General features: G+C 44.5%; 1 protein-coding gene across 3 annotated transcripts; it reads left to right on the top strand.

Moving 5' to 3' along the window:
* The first annotated feature begins 1,881 nt into the window (after positions 1-1,881).
* Positions 1,882-16,195, top strand: epc2 (enhancer of polycomb homolog 2 (Drosophila)). 3 transcript variants are annotated; one of them, XM_067602756.1, is made up of 14 exons: positions 1,882-2,282; positions 5,284-5,443; positions 5,861-6,006; positions 7,448-7,654; positions 8,110-8,258; positions 9,875-9,992; positions 10,310-10,540; positions 10,667-10,753; positions 10,893-11,032; positions 12,009-12,316; positions 12,747-12,889; positions 13,021-13,177; positions 13,602-13,860; positions 15,062-16,195. In XM_067602756.1, the coding sequence occupies exons 1-14, from the start codon at positions 2,130-2,132 to the stop codon at positions 15,129-15,131; spliced, it is 2,328 nt and encodes a 775-aa protein (XP_067458857.1). In that variant the 5' UTR covers positions 1,882-2,129; the 3' UTR covers positions 15,132-16,195. The 3 variants fall into 3 exon arrangements, with proteins under 3 accessions (XP_067458857.1, XP_067458858.1, XP_067458859.1); XM_067602757.1 differs by having other exon boundaries at positions 12,750-12,889; XM_067602758.1 differs by having other exon boundaries at positions 10,310-10,516.
* The last annotated feature ends 297 nt before the right edge of the window (positions 16,196-16,492 follow it).

The raw sequence follows: 16,492 nt of genomic DNA on the forward strand, positions 1-16,492 counted from the left end.
TGTTTGGGATGTTTTCCAGAGTAAAAACCAGCCTGTCAGCGCCCTCTGGTGATGGAGAGGCAGCGTTCAGTTTTTATGTTCCACATATCTGAACAAACTGCAGGTCTGCTGCAACTCAGTTCTCTTAAATGAAGACTGAAGACTTTTCTGTTTGCTGCTGCCTTTTATTACATCAAATTTGAGGCTTTTGATCAATATCTTACAAAACACTGTAACTTCTACTATCTGTTTTATCTTTTATGTTTTATTTAAAGCACTTTGAATGTTGTTGAAATGTGTGAGACGTGTTCATATCTGTCATTTATGTTATTGATCTTCAGCTCCTTCCATCTATATAATGTGTTAGACATGTTGATGATAAATATGCAGGTGAGGGAGTGTATCAATAACCCCTTTAATCTCCTGCACTGAGCCTTTTGCCTTTTAAAAAAAAGACTTTCTATATTTTCCAGAACAAAGTCAGGAAGAGACAATAATAAAAATAATGACAAATCAGCAAAAAGACTCATGTATTTATCTTTTAGAATAATATATTCAGTCAGTCGGCTGACAAACACACATTTGTGCATAAAAAGTCAGTCTGACAGCAGGAGCTCTGTTTATAAAGATCTTTACTTCTGAAATGACATCGACTCTGATAATCAATAAATCATTTCAGTCACAAACTGGCTCCATCCTCTGATCTCTGTTCCATCATGAATAGAAACGGAACATATTTGGCTTCAGGACGTCTGAAGACGACACCGTGGACTCTGAGGAACCAACAACATTTTATACACTAAAACATTAATAAGAAATGAAAATTGTAAGATAAATATTGTTTATTGATTATCCTCATCTCTTTGTGTTCTTGTAGGACGTATTTTCTTCTCAGCTGATTTTGATGTATCAGGGTTCTATTGTGATTTTATCAGTTCTATTGGGGTTCTGTCAGGGTTCTTCCAGGGTTCTATCAGAGTTCTGTCAGAGTTGTATCAGTTCTATCAGGGTTCTATGAATGTTGTATCAGGGTTCTATGAATGTTGTATCAGAGTTCTATGAATGTTGTATTAGGGTTCTATAAGAGTTGTATCAGGGTTCTATGAATGTTGTATCAGGGTTCTATGAATGTTGTATCAGAGTTCTATGAATGTTGTATTAGGGTTCTATAAGAGTTGTATCAGGGTTCTATGAATGTTGTATCAGGGTTCTACAAGAGTTGTATCAGAGTTCTATGAATGTTGTATTAGAGTTCTATAAGAGTTGTATCACGGTTCTATGAATGTTGTATCAGAGTTCTATCAGGGTTCTATCAGAGTCGTATCAGGGTTCTATGAATGTTGTATCAGAGTTCTATGAGTTCTATCAGAGTCGTATCAGGGTTCTATAAGAGTTGTATCAGGGTTCTATGAATGTTGTATCAGAGTTCTATGAATGTTGTATCAGAGTTCTATAAGAGTTCTATCAGAGTCGTATCAGGGTTCTATAAGAGTTGTATCAGGGTTCTATGAATGTTGTATCAGAGTTCTATGAATGTTGTATCAGAGTTCTATAAGAGTTCTATCAGAGTCGTATCAGGGTTCTATAAGAGTTGTATCAGGGTTCTATGAATGTTGTATCAGAGTTCTATGAATGTTGTATCAGAGTTCTATAAGAGTTCTATCAGAGTCGTATCAGGGTTCTATAGGAGTTGTATCAGGGTTCTATGAATGTTGTATCAGAGTTCTATGAATGTTGTATCAGAGTTCTATAAGAGTTCTATAAGGGTTCTATCAGGGTTCTATAAGAGTTGTATCAGGGTTCTAGAACAGATCTTATAACATCAGAATCCTGTTGATAGAATGGCCTTCAGGAGCTGCGCGCGCACCATCATGTCTCGTGTGTTTTTTTGAGCTGTGCCGCGGTGGCTGATGGGATTGCTCCGCCGCTGGTGTGGACATGTCCGCCATGTTTTCCGCGGCCGGAGAAACGGCCCCTTCGTCCCGGTAAACCGGCAGCTGATGAGTCTTCCCGCCGGTTCCCGGAACACTGGACACCGATGAGCTCTACTGCGGCGAACACAGTCGCGTCCGGAGCGGATTCACGTCGCTATTTCGCGGGTTTGTGACGGGATTCGCGGTTCTCGGATTGTCGCTGATTTGGCGCAAACAATGAGTAAACTCTCGTTCCGGGCGCGAGCGCTGGACGCCGCCAAACCGCTCCCGGTTTACCGCAACAGAGACCTGCCGGACCTGACGGACTGCGTGTCCATCAGCCGGGCCGTCCCGCAGATGCCCACCGGGATGGAGAAGGAAGAGGAGCTGGTAGGACATGTTTAATAAACTGTGTGTGGTGATAGCATTAGCATTAGCTCCGTAGCACGGCCGCATTCAGGATGTGTTTACGCACAGTTCTGTCCGTACGCTGTGTGCGAAGAACGGGCCGGGCAGAGGCATGTACGCAGTTTACGTACCTGCTACACTCGGTGTACGCTGTCAGCGTAGCGCCGCTGAGGCGTGAGCGCGCTCTGTGGCGGTGACGTATACAGTCTTAACGTTGTTGTCATAGTAACGGGCGATGCAGCCTGCTCCGTATCCCTGCTAGCTAACTGCTGCTACAGACCAGAGCTCCTGTTTCATTTAGGATCTAAAAACCAAATATATCAAATACAAACAGAAATTATGCGTCACGCTGGAAAATAAGTTAAACTAAAATACTAAATAACTCTGGTTCTTAGAGTCCAAACGAGCTTAAATGTTCTGTTTGGAACCAGTTCACAGATCAATAATGATGGTTAAGGAGTTGAGAATAAACTAACATTAATGAGACAAAAGTTATAAGCAGGGCGTTTCATAGTCAATGTGTTGAGTAATAAACGTATTGATTATCAGAACCAGTCAGGTGGAGGACATGAAGGAAACCAGACATGTAAAACGCTCACATACAACAGAAGAAGCTGTATTATGTGTTTAAAGAGGAAGTTATACACAGTAATACGACACAGACTGACAGCGTGACAGTTATCCACCTGCTTATTCTCCTGTCAGAGGGAACAGTTTATCTATAAGACCGGAGACACTGATAACTGAGTGTTTACATTCATCTCTCATGTATGATGTTACATCACAGTCATCAAACTCAGCATCAGTTTAAGAATAAATACCCAGATGGAGGTTTATCAGTTCTGTCTCCAGACTCTTCTGAGCGTCTGGATGAAAAATGTTGTTACTGTATTTTTCCATCCAGTTAAATGGAAATTATGTCCTACGACACAAGAAAATGATTACACTTCTTATGAAAACATGAGATAATACAGTGGAACATTAAAGAGTTACTGATAATCAGACTTTAAATTAGTTTCACATCCTACAAACAAGCACAGATGTGTTAGTTCTGGTTATCATCTTTGTTTGGATTAGAAATCTAATGAGTCCTGACTGGAAGTCTCGTCTGTGTGTTTGGTCTGTTGGATGATATTAAACAGCAGAATTCATTCTCTATAAGAAGATCAAACTGTCTGGACTCATCTTCTCATTCAAGGGTTTTTCTTTGTTTTACTGTTTTCTACATTGTAGAACAATACTGAAGACATCAAAACTATAAAATAACACTTCATGTAGTAAACAAAAAGTGTAAAACAAACCAAAATATGTTTCATATTTTAGTTTCCTCAAAGTCGCCGTTGTTTCACAGTGTTGAAGGAGTTCAGACATACGCTGAGCACTTGTCGGCTGCTTTACCTTCACTCTGCAGTCCAGCTCATCCCAAACCATCTCATCTGGGTTCAGGTCAGGTGATTGTAGAGGCCAGGTCATGTGATGCAGCCAAACAGCCTTACAGAGCCTGGAGGTGTGTTTGGGTCCTCCTCCGTGCTTCACAGTGGGAACCAAACATGCAGATATCATCCGTTCACCTTCTCTGTGTCTCACTAACACATCAAACATCACATCTGGACTCATCAGACCAAAGTACAGGTCTTATTGGTCTTCCTCAGTCGTGGTTTCCTTGCAGCAGTTCCACCATGAAGTCGTGATTCACACAGTCTCCTCTGAACACTCGATGTTCAGATCTGCTGCTTGAACTCTGGGAAGCGTTGATGTGAGATCTAATAATAATATATCAGGTATATAATATCAGGTGTTAACTGGTGATTTCTGAGGCTGGAAACTCTAATGAGCTTCTCCTCTTCATCAGAGGAACCCTTGGTCTTCCTTCCTGGTCCGGCCCTCATGAGAGCCAGTTTCATCGCAGCGTTTGATGTTTTTTTTTTTTACGACTTTAAAGATCTTTAAATTTTCCAGTGGACGTCGTTTCTCTTTACTTAGCTGAGCGGTTCTTGCATTAATATGGATTATTACAGTAGTGGAACGGGGCTGTTTGCTGTGTTAACAACACCACATCGGCACAAGACAACAAATCCTCTCAAACGCATTAAGAAGACAAGAAATTCTACCAGTTAACCTTTGACACAGCACGGCTGTTAACTGACTTCATGACGACTTCATGAAGCAAAGCTGTCATCACGGCAAACAGCAGATACTCTTTTGTTTACTACCTGACTCCATATGTGTGATTTCATAGTTTTGATGTCTTCAGTATCGTTCTACAATGTAGAAAACTGTAAAAATACAGAAAACCCTTCAATGAGAAGGTGAGTCCAGACTGTTGATTTCTACTGTCTCATTTCATTTGTAATAAATATATAAATGTAGTGAACTCACTGATGTTTACTTTATTATCACAAAGTCGAGTCAGTTTATTAATAGAGCACATTTAAAACAGCAGAAGTGCTTTACAGAGAGATTCAATTATGGGATTATTTGATCGATTACAAACAAACAAAAACACACGATCAACATAACAACACAGACATAAATCAGATCAAATCAACACAACCAGCACAAACAACAAATAAGGGTCAGAGTGGTCGGGTATGTCTGTAGACGGGTTCAAAGATATCAGTGAAAGGTGAAGATGTTAGTGGCAAACTGCTCCACAGTTTAGATCCAACAGCTGAGAACGTTGGATTTGGTTTTTATCAGGGTGGAACGCAGCGATTCAAACTGTCAGCAGCAATTATACTGGAGTCTATGGAAGACCGGGGGGGGTGGGGGGGGGAGTGGAATGGAGAGCAGTGATTGGTCAGCAGCTCACAGTCCATCCAGTGCTTTAAATACAAAAGAATCACAAAGACAACAAAACAGTTAATATATTAACAGAAAACAGCTTATATTTATCAGTCACCGACTCCAGATCAGTACTGTCACACTGTACAGCTTATATTCTGTGTGTGTGTGTGTGTGTGTGTGTGTGTGTGTGTTTCAGGAGCACCACCTGCAGAGGGCGATCTCGGCCCAGCAGGTGTTCAGGGAGAAGAAGGAGAACATGGTGATCCCCGTACCTGAAGCAGAGAGTAACACCACCTACTACGACCGGCTGTACAAAGGAGAAGTCAAAGTGCCCAAACAGCTGATCCACATCCAGCGTGAGTACTCCTTCATAACGAGCTCACCTGGACTAATCAGAGTCGCCCATCAACCCACAGCTCGTCATGTGTTTCTCCACCTCAGCGTGTGTTTCCAGCTGTTCTGTGTAAAAAAGTTTCTGCCCTTTGTTAGAAAGAAGTGGTGGTCCTGTTGCATTGTGGGTAATGTAGGTGGCAGATAGGAAGAAGGGTCTGTGAAATAAAAAAAGGCGTATCTCTGGCGTGGGGGTTTTGCAGGACTGAAACCTCGTATCATCATATTTAAACAGTTGTGCAGGAATAATAAAGACCTGCAGGCTGGCGTCATTAAAATATTAAAATACAGCTCAGACACCCCGATCGATCCTCAACCTCACACTGGGTCGTCGTATATTCAGATGTTTTGCGGACTGACTGATGATCTGTGTGTTGGTGCAGCTCTGGGTCTGGATCTGGAGCAGCCAGACTATGACATGGACTCCGAGGACGAGACGCTGCTCAACAGACTGAACCGCAAGATGGAGATCAAACCTCTGCAGTTTGAGACTATGGTGGACCGACTGGAGAAGGCCAGCACTCAGCAGGTGAGATCATGTGTGTGTGTGTTTCTGACCGTGACTCCCAGTAACAGACTGGTTTTACTCAGAGCTGTAAAACAAAAACCGATGACGTGCTTTTGTTTTGAAATAAGCTCCGTTCATTCAGTGCAGGTTTTATGTGAATACATAAAATAACTTTTAAGATTATATGTGCAAAAATATGATGCAACATTAGTTTATGAAATATTTATAAATACACCGTTTATCCTTCATAGACTGTAAACAGTCTACTGGTCGATTAGTTGGTCGATATGTTCTCGTCTGACTAAATTCTCATTGGTTGAATAATCTCCGTGTTATTTTCACAAGGAGAAAAGTGCGACATCAACAGCTTTCCAGGATTAATCCGTTATTTCCTGCGGCGGGAGGGACAGACTAACAAATTACCTGTGAAAACAACGGGGGTGTATTCAAAACACCCCCGTTGAACTCGCCCAACCTGATGGAGCCTGCTGGGTCTAACTGTACTCAACGTTAACTGAACGTTTACTGAATCAGTGTTTCTCCTGTAATAATATCAATGAACCTCCGCCAGGCCAAAAGATATTTTTTAAATTCCAAAAATAACGCTAAATATCGGTAGCGTAACTCCGTTGAGGAATAGGGCAGTGCTTAGTACGTTTGCGTAGCGAGCGGGGAAAGAGCGGCGGGAAAGTGACGGTGGATGCGAGCGGAGCAGAGGAAAAGGTTAACGGGAAGTTGTCAGTCTGGCAGTAAATGTACAGCACAGACTACAGAGTAACAGTTAATAAGCAACAATAGGTTAACCTAACCTGAAGAGGCAAAACAGAGAAATGTGAGTCCCCCCCCCCCACCACCACCACCACCACCCCGCGACTGATCGATTAGTTGAAGATTATGTAGGATGACTACAGCCCTAGTAAACAGGGTTAAAAATATTAAAGTAGCTTATTAAGTAAACGAAAATAGAAGATAATCAGACTCATCTGTTACTGGTTGTTAATCTCTGTGTGCTGCCGTCAACATGAAGAACATGTGACACAGTGTCAACAGATGATCTCTCTGCTCTGTAAATGAAATACACTAAAATAATCACATTTATTGATAATATTCTTCTTCTCCGGTTGCGGTGAAGTTGAGATATTCTTCATCATGCAGACGTCCAGACTGTGTTGACATCTCTCTGCCTGAGGACATCATGCTGATTCTCTGAATGATGTTTGTTTTGTGATGCTGAATCATCGGCTGCATGTTTGCTGTTTGTGGGGGACGGCAGCTGTTCTCCTACTTTCATTATTTGTTGTTGTTTTGGTCAAAACTATCATTTAATGAGCTGAATAATAATCAGTAAACATTCCTGAAACAATGATTTTACTCCTCGTCTGAAATGTCGAACCAAACGTGTGTCGCTTTGTGAGTTTCTGTCCAGTTTAGAAGTCATTTCCTGCTGCGGTTCTGGTTTCAGCTGGTCTCTGTGTCGGAGGCGAAGCTGCTGCTGAACGAGGACGACTACCTGTTGAAGTCGGTGTATGATTACTGGCTGAGGAAGAGGAAGAACTGGCGGGGTCCCACGCTCATTCCTCACATCAAACAGGAGAAGAGAGACGGATCCACCAACAACGACGCCTACGTGGCGTTCAGACGCAGGACGGAGAAGATGCAGACGAGGAAGGTGAGTCCTGGTCCTGAAACCTGTCACGTTACAGAAGAGAGACAAACTGAAACGATCGTTAATGAAACAACATCCACAGAAAGCAGCCAGAGTCTTTATACAAGTTATATTTTATTTATTTTTCCTGCAGGTTTGATTTAAATAAAGTCGTTCTGATGAGGAAATTCCTCTAAACATCAACAACAAAGTAAACTAAATTACCCAACAAGAAGAACTAAACCAGAAACTAGTCTGGAGTAAAAATACAGAAGCTTTTGTTCATTTATTTCTGTTGTAGACAGTAACAGGAAGTAACTGTAAACATTTTAAAAAGCCTTAAAATGACTGAAACCTCCAGAACAAACTCACACATGATGATGTGATAAAAACCCTTTTGATTCCAGGTGTGATGATTCTTCACCGCTCACACTGTTGTTTTGTTAGTTTCTGATGTTTTGGTCTCTGCTGCGTCTCAGAACCGTAAGAACGACGAGGCGTCGTACGAGAAGATGCTGAGACTGAGGAGAGAGTTCAGCCGGACCGTCACCATCCTGGAGATGATCAAGAGGAGAGAGAAGTCCAAGAGAGAGCTGCTGCACCTCACCCTGGAGGTGGTGGAGAGGAGGTGAGGAGGGTCTACATCATCAGGATGTGATTTTAAAGTCCAGCTGGAGACGATGGAGGCAGCCGCCTGTAGTTTAAAGTTCATACAGTCCTGGTGGTCTGCTGGTGAAATCCAACCTTCACACTGCCGAAACGCTACGAGAGCAGAGACACGTCATCAGCTCGTCATCTGCTCCTCCATCGTTCTGTTTTGTGTTTGATGGACGTATGAAGGAGAACGTCTTCTGACTTTATTAATAATGTTGCTTACGGCCAGTCTGAGTCATTTCACAGCCGTATTCTGATTGGTTGGTTTGTAGCAGCAGTCACCACCGTTTCTCTCACAACTTTCATCTGAGACGGAACAAAATCTGTGTGTGAAGGAGTCTGAAGCCTCTGCAGTCAGACTTCTACTATAATACTGTCACCATCCAGGTTTAATGAACCTCCTCTGACGGAGTAAAAACAGTTCCAAACTAACTGTTTACTACATAGTGATAAGAAATCAACACATGTGCGTCTTAAACCAACAGTCAGGAGTCCAAATGAACATTAAAGCTGTTTTTCTTGCTGTAATCATTCCTCCTGTTCATACTGACCATTAGAAGATCCCTTCATAATGACCTTACAATGGAAGTGATGGAGGACAAAACCCACAAAAGTTTATCTGAAGCTAATATGAAGCTTCAGCGTCCAAATGAGTCAAATCAAGTAGATATCTTTCAACGTTACAGTCTTTTTAGTGCCAAAGTTCCTCTTTTTGTTACTATACTTCCACCTGCAGCTCAACAGGGAAACACTGTCCGAGGAAACACAAAGAGGGAATTTGATGCTAAAAAGACTGTAAATGTGTCAGATATCCACTTGATATGACTAACTCAGACTGATGAAGCTGAATAGAAGCTTCACACAGACTTTTAAATGCATTGAAAGCACATTTGAAGGATCTTTTAATATCCAGTATGAACAGGAGGAATGATTACAGACACCTGACTGCTGGTTTAACACACTGGGAACATTTTGAACCTGTCCTTTACGTTCCAGCAGCTCGTTAAGGACCATGTCATAGAGAAACCAGACAATCAGCTTTCCTCACTTTTGTTTAAAGTGAGCTAGTGTGATTGGCTCTCGCTGGTTGTCGTTCGCGCCGCGTCAAAGGACGTTTGCATAGTCGAGTCTTTCTAATTTACTGTTTGTTCGATTGCGACGCTTCCTGCAAGCATGTTTCACAGTAAAAGTCTTCCAGAGTTTCCTTTTTTAATGTGAAAATCCTGCAGGAAGTGTCGTTTGATTGGCGGCATCGTGAAGAGTGACTTCACACTGAATACACTTTATTACACTGATCTGATCCCCGTCTGTGCAGCACAATACATTCTTTTCCTTTTTCCACTAGAACCCAAAAATCACTCTGTAACACGATGTCACGTCCGCCTGTAGCAGCGTCTGTGTTGAAGCTACAACAGGAAACAGTTTGTTGTTTTGGACTTTATGGAACTGTGAGCAGTAAATGTGGAAAACCAGTGGTATGAACCTTTAAAGCAGATGTTCATATCATCATGCTGCAGGTTTCTGACTCCTGTTTGTCACCTGAAGCACACCTGGTGATGATGATGATGATGATGATGTGTTCATGTTCAGGTATCAGATGGGAGATTTCAGTGCAGAGATCCTCAGAGAGGTGACGCTCCCTCTGGTGGAGAAACCACTGTACAGCACTCCAGTGACACTCAACAACAGACACAAAGCTGACGTCAAGGTACGTTTGTTTACCTTCAGACAGGAAACGCACGTCTTCATCAGACATTCTTTCTCTCCAACTCTAACAAGCTTTACTTCAAAACACTTGAGCTAAACTGTTTCAGTGTTTCTGCTCTACGATGACAAAACGTCTGTGATAACGGCTGTTTTCTAACCAGTAAGAATGTTCTTGATGTCCAACCTCTTGAAAACAAAACATTTCTTCTCTTCTCTAAAGGTTTTGTGTGAGATTTCCCTGCAGATGATGTTTGTTAGTTAACTGTCGGTCAGTGACGGTGGAATAAGAGCAGTGAACAGTCAGTATTTGTGCTTCAGATGCAGAAGAAGCCGCTCTCCATCAGAGACGAGCTGACCTCCTTCGACCTGATCAGACCAAAGAAGAAGTCCAGCAGACGGGACAGACTGTGTCCTCCACAGAGACGCCCGGGTCGCCCCCCCGGCCCGTACACCGTCAACAAGGCCGACATCAAACAGTACGACTTCCACAGCTCCGGAGAAGACGACTCGCCTCCACCTCCGCTGGTCAGCACCTCCGGATCTGATTATGTATAAAATTTATCTGATCCTCATCATATTAAAACCAGCTGATCTTTAATATCTGATCCTCATCATGTTAAAACCAGCTGTTCTCTGACCTCTGACCCTGGTTGTGTTTTTTTTTATGTCTCGCAGTCTCCTCCGTCTTCAGCTGATGATGAGGAAAATAATCCTGACGGACTTTTTGTCTTCAGGAGGAAAGCTGGCTGTCAATATCTCTCTGTGAGTTTCTCGTTCAGTGCTGATCAACATTTATCACCATTGATTGAAACTCTTTTCTAGCAGCTGTTGAATTAAACAAATTGAGTTCTTCTCTCTGTTTGAGGTGTTTATATCTAACGCACCTCTGTGTGCCCTGCAGCCTCGGGTGGAGCAGACAGGTGGAGTTGAGTGTGAGCGTCCAGAGATCGTTCCGCTGTGTCTCCGTCATTCTCTGACTGAACTGTCTCTGCCTCCACACTGGAGAGGACTGAGCCGCCGCCGGGTGGGCCGAGGGGGCAGGTAACACCTCCACCTGACGCAGACACCTCCACCTGACACAGACACCTCCACCTGACGCAGACACCTCCACCTGACACAGACACCTCCACCTGACGCAGACACCTGCACCTGACGCAGACACCTCCACCTGACACAGACACCTCCACCTGACACAGACACCTGCACCTGACACAGACACCTCCACCTGACGCAGACACCTCCACCTGACACAGACACCTCCACCTGACGCAGACACCTCCACCTGACACAGACACCTGCACCTGACACAGACACCTCCACCTGACAGACACCTCCACCTGACGCAGACACCTCCACCTGACGCAGACACCTGCACCTGACACAGACACCTGCACCTGACGCAGACACCTCCACCTGACGCAGACACCTCCACCTGACGCAGACACCTGCACCTGACGCAGACACCTCCACCTGACGCAGACACCTCCAACTGACGCAGACACCTGCACCTGACACAGACACCACCACCTGACGCAGACACCTGCACCTGACACAGACACCACCACCTGACGCAGACACCTCCACCTGACGCAGACACCTGCACCTGACGCAGACACCTCCACCTGACGCAGACACCTCCACCTGACGCAGACACCTGCACCTGACACAGACACCTGCACCTGACACAGACACCTGCACCTGACACAGACACCACCACCTGACGCAGACACCACCACCTGACACAGACACCTGCACCTGACACAGACACCTACACCTGACACAGACACCACCACCTGACGCAGACACCACCACCTGACGCAGACACCTCTACCTGCCAATAATAAGTGAATAGTAGAAATATATATATTTCCTTCTGGGAACCTTCAGAGGAAGTTATACAGAGATGATGAGATATTAAAGGTAAATTTTGACGTAATAAGAGAAAGTTAAAGTGTCCCTGCAGCGCCACCTTCAGGACAAATTTATCTTTGAAGCTGAAACCTGTTTGTGTGATCAGGATCATCCTGGACCGGGCCTCGTCAGGTCTGGATCCTCTACTGAAGCAGCTGGACACGTCGACAGATCCCATCTCCAGGACCAGGACCAGTGCCTGCCTTCTCAGTGACCCAGTTCTACTGGACCAGAAGCCCTCCCTGACCTCAGGAAGCAGCCCCCCCTCCCTGACTGAAGTCCTGAATAACATCCAGACTCTGAGGAGGTGCTGCTTCAGACCCAGACCAGCTCAGGACCAGAGAGGAGGGGGCAGCAGGACCGCAGGATCCAGACTCACCTGCCGTCTGTCCAGCCACAGGAGCACTGCAGCAGGTGCGTTATCAGGCTGGTCCTGGAATATCCTGGAATATCCTGGAGTTGAGGGGTGTAGACTAAGGCTGGGCCAGTTTATCCTCCACTATTATTATTTCAGGTTCATTTATTGTTTAACAAATCCAGTTTCCAAAGTGTCGAAGCATCAAAACAAACTTTTCACACCCAGGAAAAATGTTTAAATTGTCTGAGAGTCACTGCAGTGTGAAAGCAGCTCCAACCTGCTGCGGCTTTAATGCATGTGTTGTCTGAGTGTGTCTTATTTTTAGGTTTTACATTTTAAACCTAAAAGACTTAGTTATGTAATAAAATCTTGCTGTTTATGGTTCGAGCTGGTTCTTTGGACGTGTTGTTCGACCATGTCAGGAATCTTAAGTGTTTCCAGTTGCTCTGAACTGGGAGTCAGTTAATGTTTCTCTCTGTGTGCCAGCAGGGGGCATCACAGAGGAGCAGTACCACAGCCATCAGCAGCAGTTGGTCCAGATGCAGAAAGAACAGCTGGAACAGCTGCAGCTACAGAACAAAGCTGCTTTATCCAGACAGACATCACAGCTGGACCCTCACAGAACACAGGTAACAGTCATAACATTTATAATATATATGACATAAAATACATTATTATACAACAGACATCCCAGTTTGTATTGTCACTGTGTGTTTGGCTCGCTGAGTAACAACCTGTGGTTTTCCGGTCTCTCCTGCAGTCCACCAGGTCCAGTGAGTCCACGTCAAAGACTCTGGACTCAGCCAGCGCTCACTTTGCAGCCTCAGCTGTGATCAGCGCTCCTCCACCACACGGTCACCTCAACAGTGAGAACAAACCCTACAAGACCAGCGTCAATGGAGTCGTCCATCCTACAGGTGAGCTGCTCACCTGTCAGCATCTGGCAGAGTGAAAGGACTAGCAGAGACATTCACAACACAAACACAAAGATGAGAAAAGAAATAGAAAACAGAACATATATTACACACAGGTGTGTAATATACAGGTATTACTGCTACAGAGAATCAGAGATATACAGAGGTGACGTAATGTGAGATTTCCAGAACAGAGTTGTAATTATTTGAGGAAGAGCTGTGTTGTTATAAGAACAGTTATATTTTTATGAGGAAACAGTAAATATCCTTTCTTAACGAGAACAAAATTGTGATTTTTAAGTGAAACTGCAACAATGTCGTCACTTTTATGAGTCAAAGTTGTGAGAATAGACATTGTTTTCATGATATTGTGACTTTATTTAGTGACCTCTGTCGTCTCTGCTGATGTCATCCTCCTCTTCCTCAGGTCCCTCCAGGCCTCCGTACTCCTCTACGTCTCTCAGCAGGCCGGGGCTTTCAGCTCGGGGGTCTTCATCACTCCCCGCTCACTCCTCCTCGTCCCCTCAGTCCCTCCCCAACCAGCGAAGCCAGGTGGGGGCCGTCTCCCCCGCCCACCCCCACAGTGCTCGTCCCTCCGCCCCCCCAACATCTGCCTTAAAACTGGCCACCGTGGCCGCCAGCCTCGACCGAGTGCCCAAAGTCACCACCGCCAGCAGCCTGCCCAGGTACACACTAAACACTCACCTGTACAGCACTACACACTCACCTGTACAGCACTAAACACTCACCTGTACTACACTAAACACTCACCTGTACTACACTAAACACTCACCTGTACGACACTAAACACTCACCTGTACGACACTAAACACTCACCTGTACGACACTAAACACTCACCTGTACAACACTACACACTCACCTGTACAGCACTAAACACTCACCTGTACGACACTAAACACTCACCTGTACAACACTAAACACTCACCTGTACGACACTACACACTCACCTGTACAACACTACACACTCACCTGTACAACACTAAACACTCACCTGTACAGCACTAAACACTCACCTGTACAACACTAAACACTCACCTGTACAACACTAAACACTCACCTGTACGACACTAAACACTCACCTGTACAACACTACACACTCACCTGTACAACACTACACACTCACCTGTACGACACTACACACTCACCTGTACGACACTAAACACTCACCTGTACGACACTAAACACTCACCTGTACAGCACTACACACTCACCTGTACAGCACTAAACACTCACCTGTACAGCACTAAACACTCACCTGTACGACACTAAACACTCACCTGTACGACACTAAACACTCACCTGTACGACACTAAACACTCACCTGTACAGCACTACACACTCACCTGTACAGCACTAAACACTCACCTGTACGACACTAAACACTCACCTGTACGACACTAAACACTCACCTGTACGACACTAAACACTCACCTGTACAACACTACACACTCACCTGTACGACACTAAACACTCACCTGTACAACACTACACACTCACCTGTACGACACTAAACACTCACCTGTATGACACTAAACACTCACCTGTACAGCACTAACACGACACTAAATATGACACTGAACACGGTGTCTACAGAAACACTGAACGCATCCCTGTCACTCCGTGACGCTGGAGTGAAACGTCTCTCTGTTACCATAGTAACATGCCAGCAATCCTTAACACAATCATATGATCAGAACTCAGCCAATCGGATAAGAGCGATAAGATGATTACACGTTGCCACTTGATGTTAAATAATAAATGTGCGTCAGTATTGATGAGTCACATATCTGCTGATTGACTGATGCTGTCAGTCGAGGAGGAGGAAGTGATGTCATGAGTGATGTCAGAGTCTTGTTTCTTCACAGAGACGCTCATGAGCCGGAGAGACTGCTGAACGGACTGTCAGAGACCACGCTGGCCATGGAGGTCACATAGCATCATATCCCATCATCCCCTGCTCCCTCTGACCGGTGAATGTGACACGCCGTGACCTCCAGTAGAAGAAGAAGAAGAAGAGAGCGGAGTCTCTGAGATGATTATTATTGTACAGTTTGTAAATGTCTTTGCTGTAAAATAGTTTCTTTGTGTCTCTTTAGTTTTATCATGTTTCTGTAGAATCAACTCTGATTGGTCTGTGAGAAGGCCTGTATCCTGGCTCTCATTGGTCCACGAGGAGCTCTGTGTCCTGGCTCTGATTGGTCCACGATGAGGCCTGTATCCTGGCTCCGATTGGTCCGTTACGAGGCCTGTATCCTGGCTCCGATTGGTCCATGAGGAGCTCTATATCCTGGCTCTGATTGGTCCATGGGGAGCTCTATATCCTGGCTCTGATTGGTCCATGAGGAGTCTTGTATCCTGGCTCTGATTGGTCCATGAGGAGTCCTGTATCCTGGCTCTGATTGGTCCATGAGGAGCTCTATATCCTGGCTCTGATTGGTCCATGAGGAGTCCTGTATCCTGGCTCTGATTGGTCCATGAGGAGTCTTGTATCCTGGCTCTGATTGGTCCATGAGGAGTCTTGTATCCTGGCTCTGATTGGTCCATGAGGAGTCCTGTATCCTGGCTCTGATTGGTCCATGAGGAGTCCTGTATCCTGGCTCCGATTGGTCCATGAGGAGGCCTGTATCCTGGCTCTGATTAGTTATTTATTTGTCATGTTTACATTTTGTATCATTTCTTTTCCCAAAGATGGAAAACTGTAAAATGTAATTTGGTTTCACAAATTGAAACGATGTTTTTGTGACATTTTTTCATTGAGTTTGTTTTTTAAATGTTTAAAGACTCTTCAGGCCGCCTGATAATTTAAAAACCTTCACTGAAATCAAAACCTGCAGCTGAAGACGAATGTTTTTATATTTTTAAAGTCGGGCAGCAGCTGATCAGACGTGTGTGTGTGATCTCTGCAGGATGTTTCATGTAGAGAAGAACACGCATGACGGTCAGACGCTGTTTGTGCTTCACATGAAAAAATGCTGACAAATAAAAAAGCATCGACACACTCTGATAGTTTGTTTGTTTGTTTGTTTGTTTGGTCCTGCGGGGCCTCCTGATGATGTCTTTGGTCCACAGTGTGACGTCTCTGACCGGAGCAACGAGCAGAAAACAAACCCAGATATGACTCCTGCTTACAGACCGCCTCAAACGTCCTCTGAGTGTCAGACTCAGTCTGGATGAACAAACCAGGCGTTCAGACATGTCAACATAATCTGATTAATCTGTAATTAGTTGTAAACAAGCAGCAGCTCCTCCGTCCCGTCTGAAGACTTTAATAGTTTTAGTTGTGTATTATTCCATCA

The sequence above is a fragment of the Thunnus thynnus genome, chromosome 11 (assembly GCF_963924715.1).
Source record: "Thunnus thynnus chromosome 11, fThuThy2.1, whole genome shotgun sequence".
In the NCBI taxonomy this organism is placed as follows: domain Eukaryota; kingdom Metazoa; phylum Chordata; class Actinopteri; order Scombriformes; family Scombridae; genus Thunnus; species Thunnus thynnus.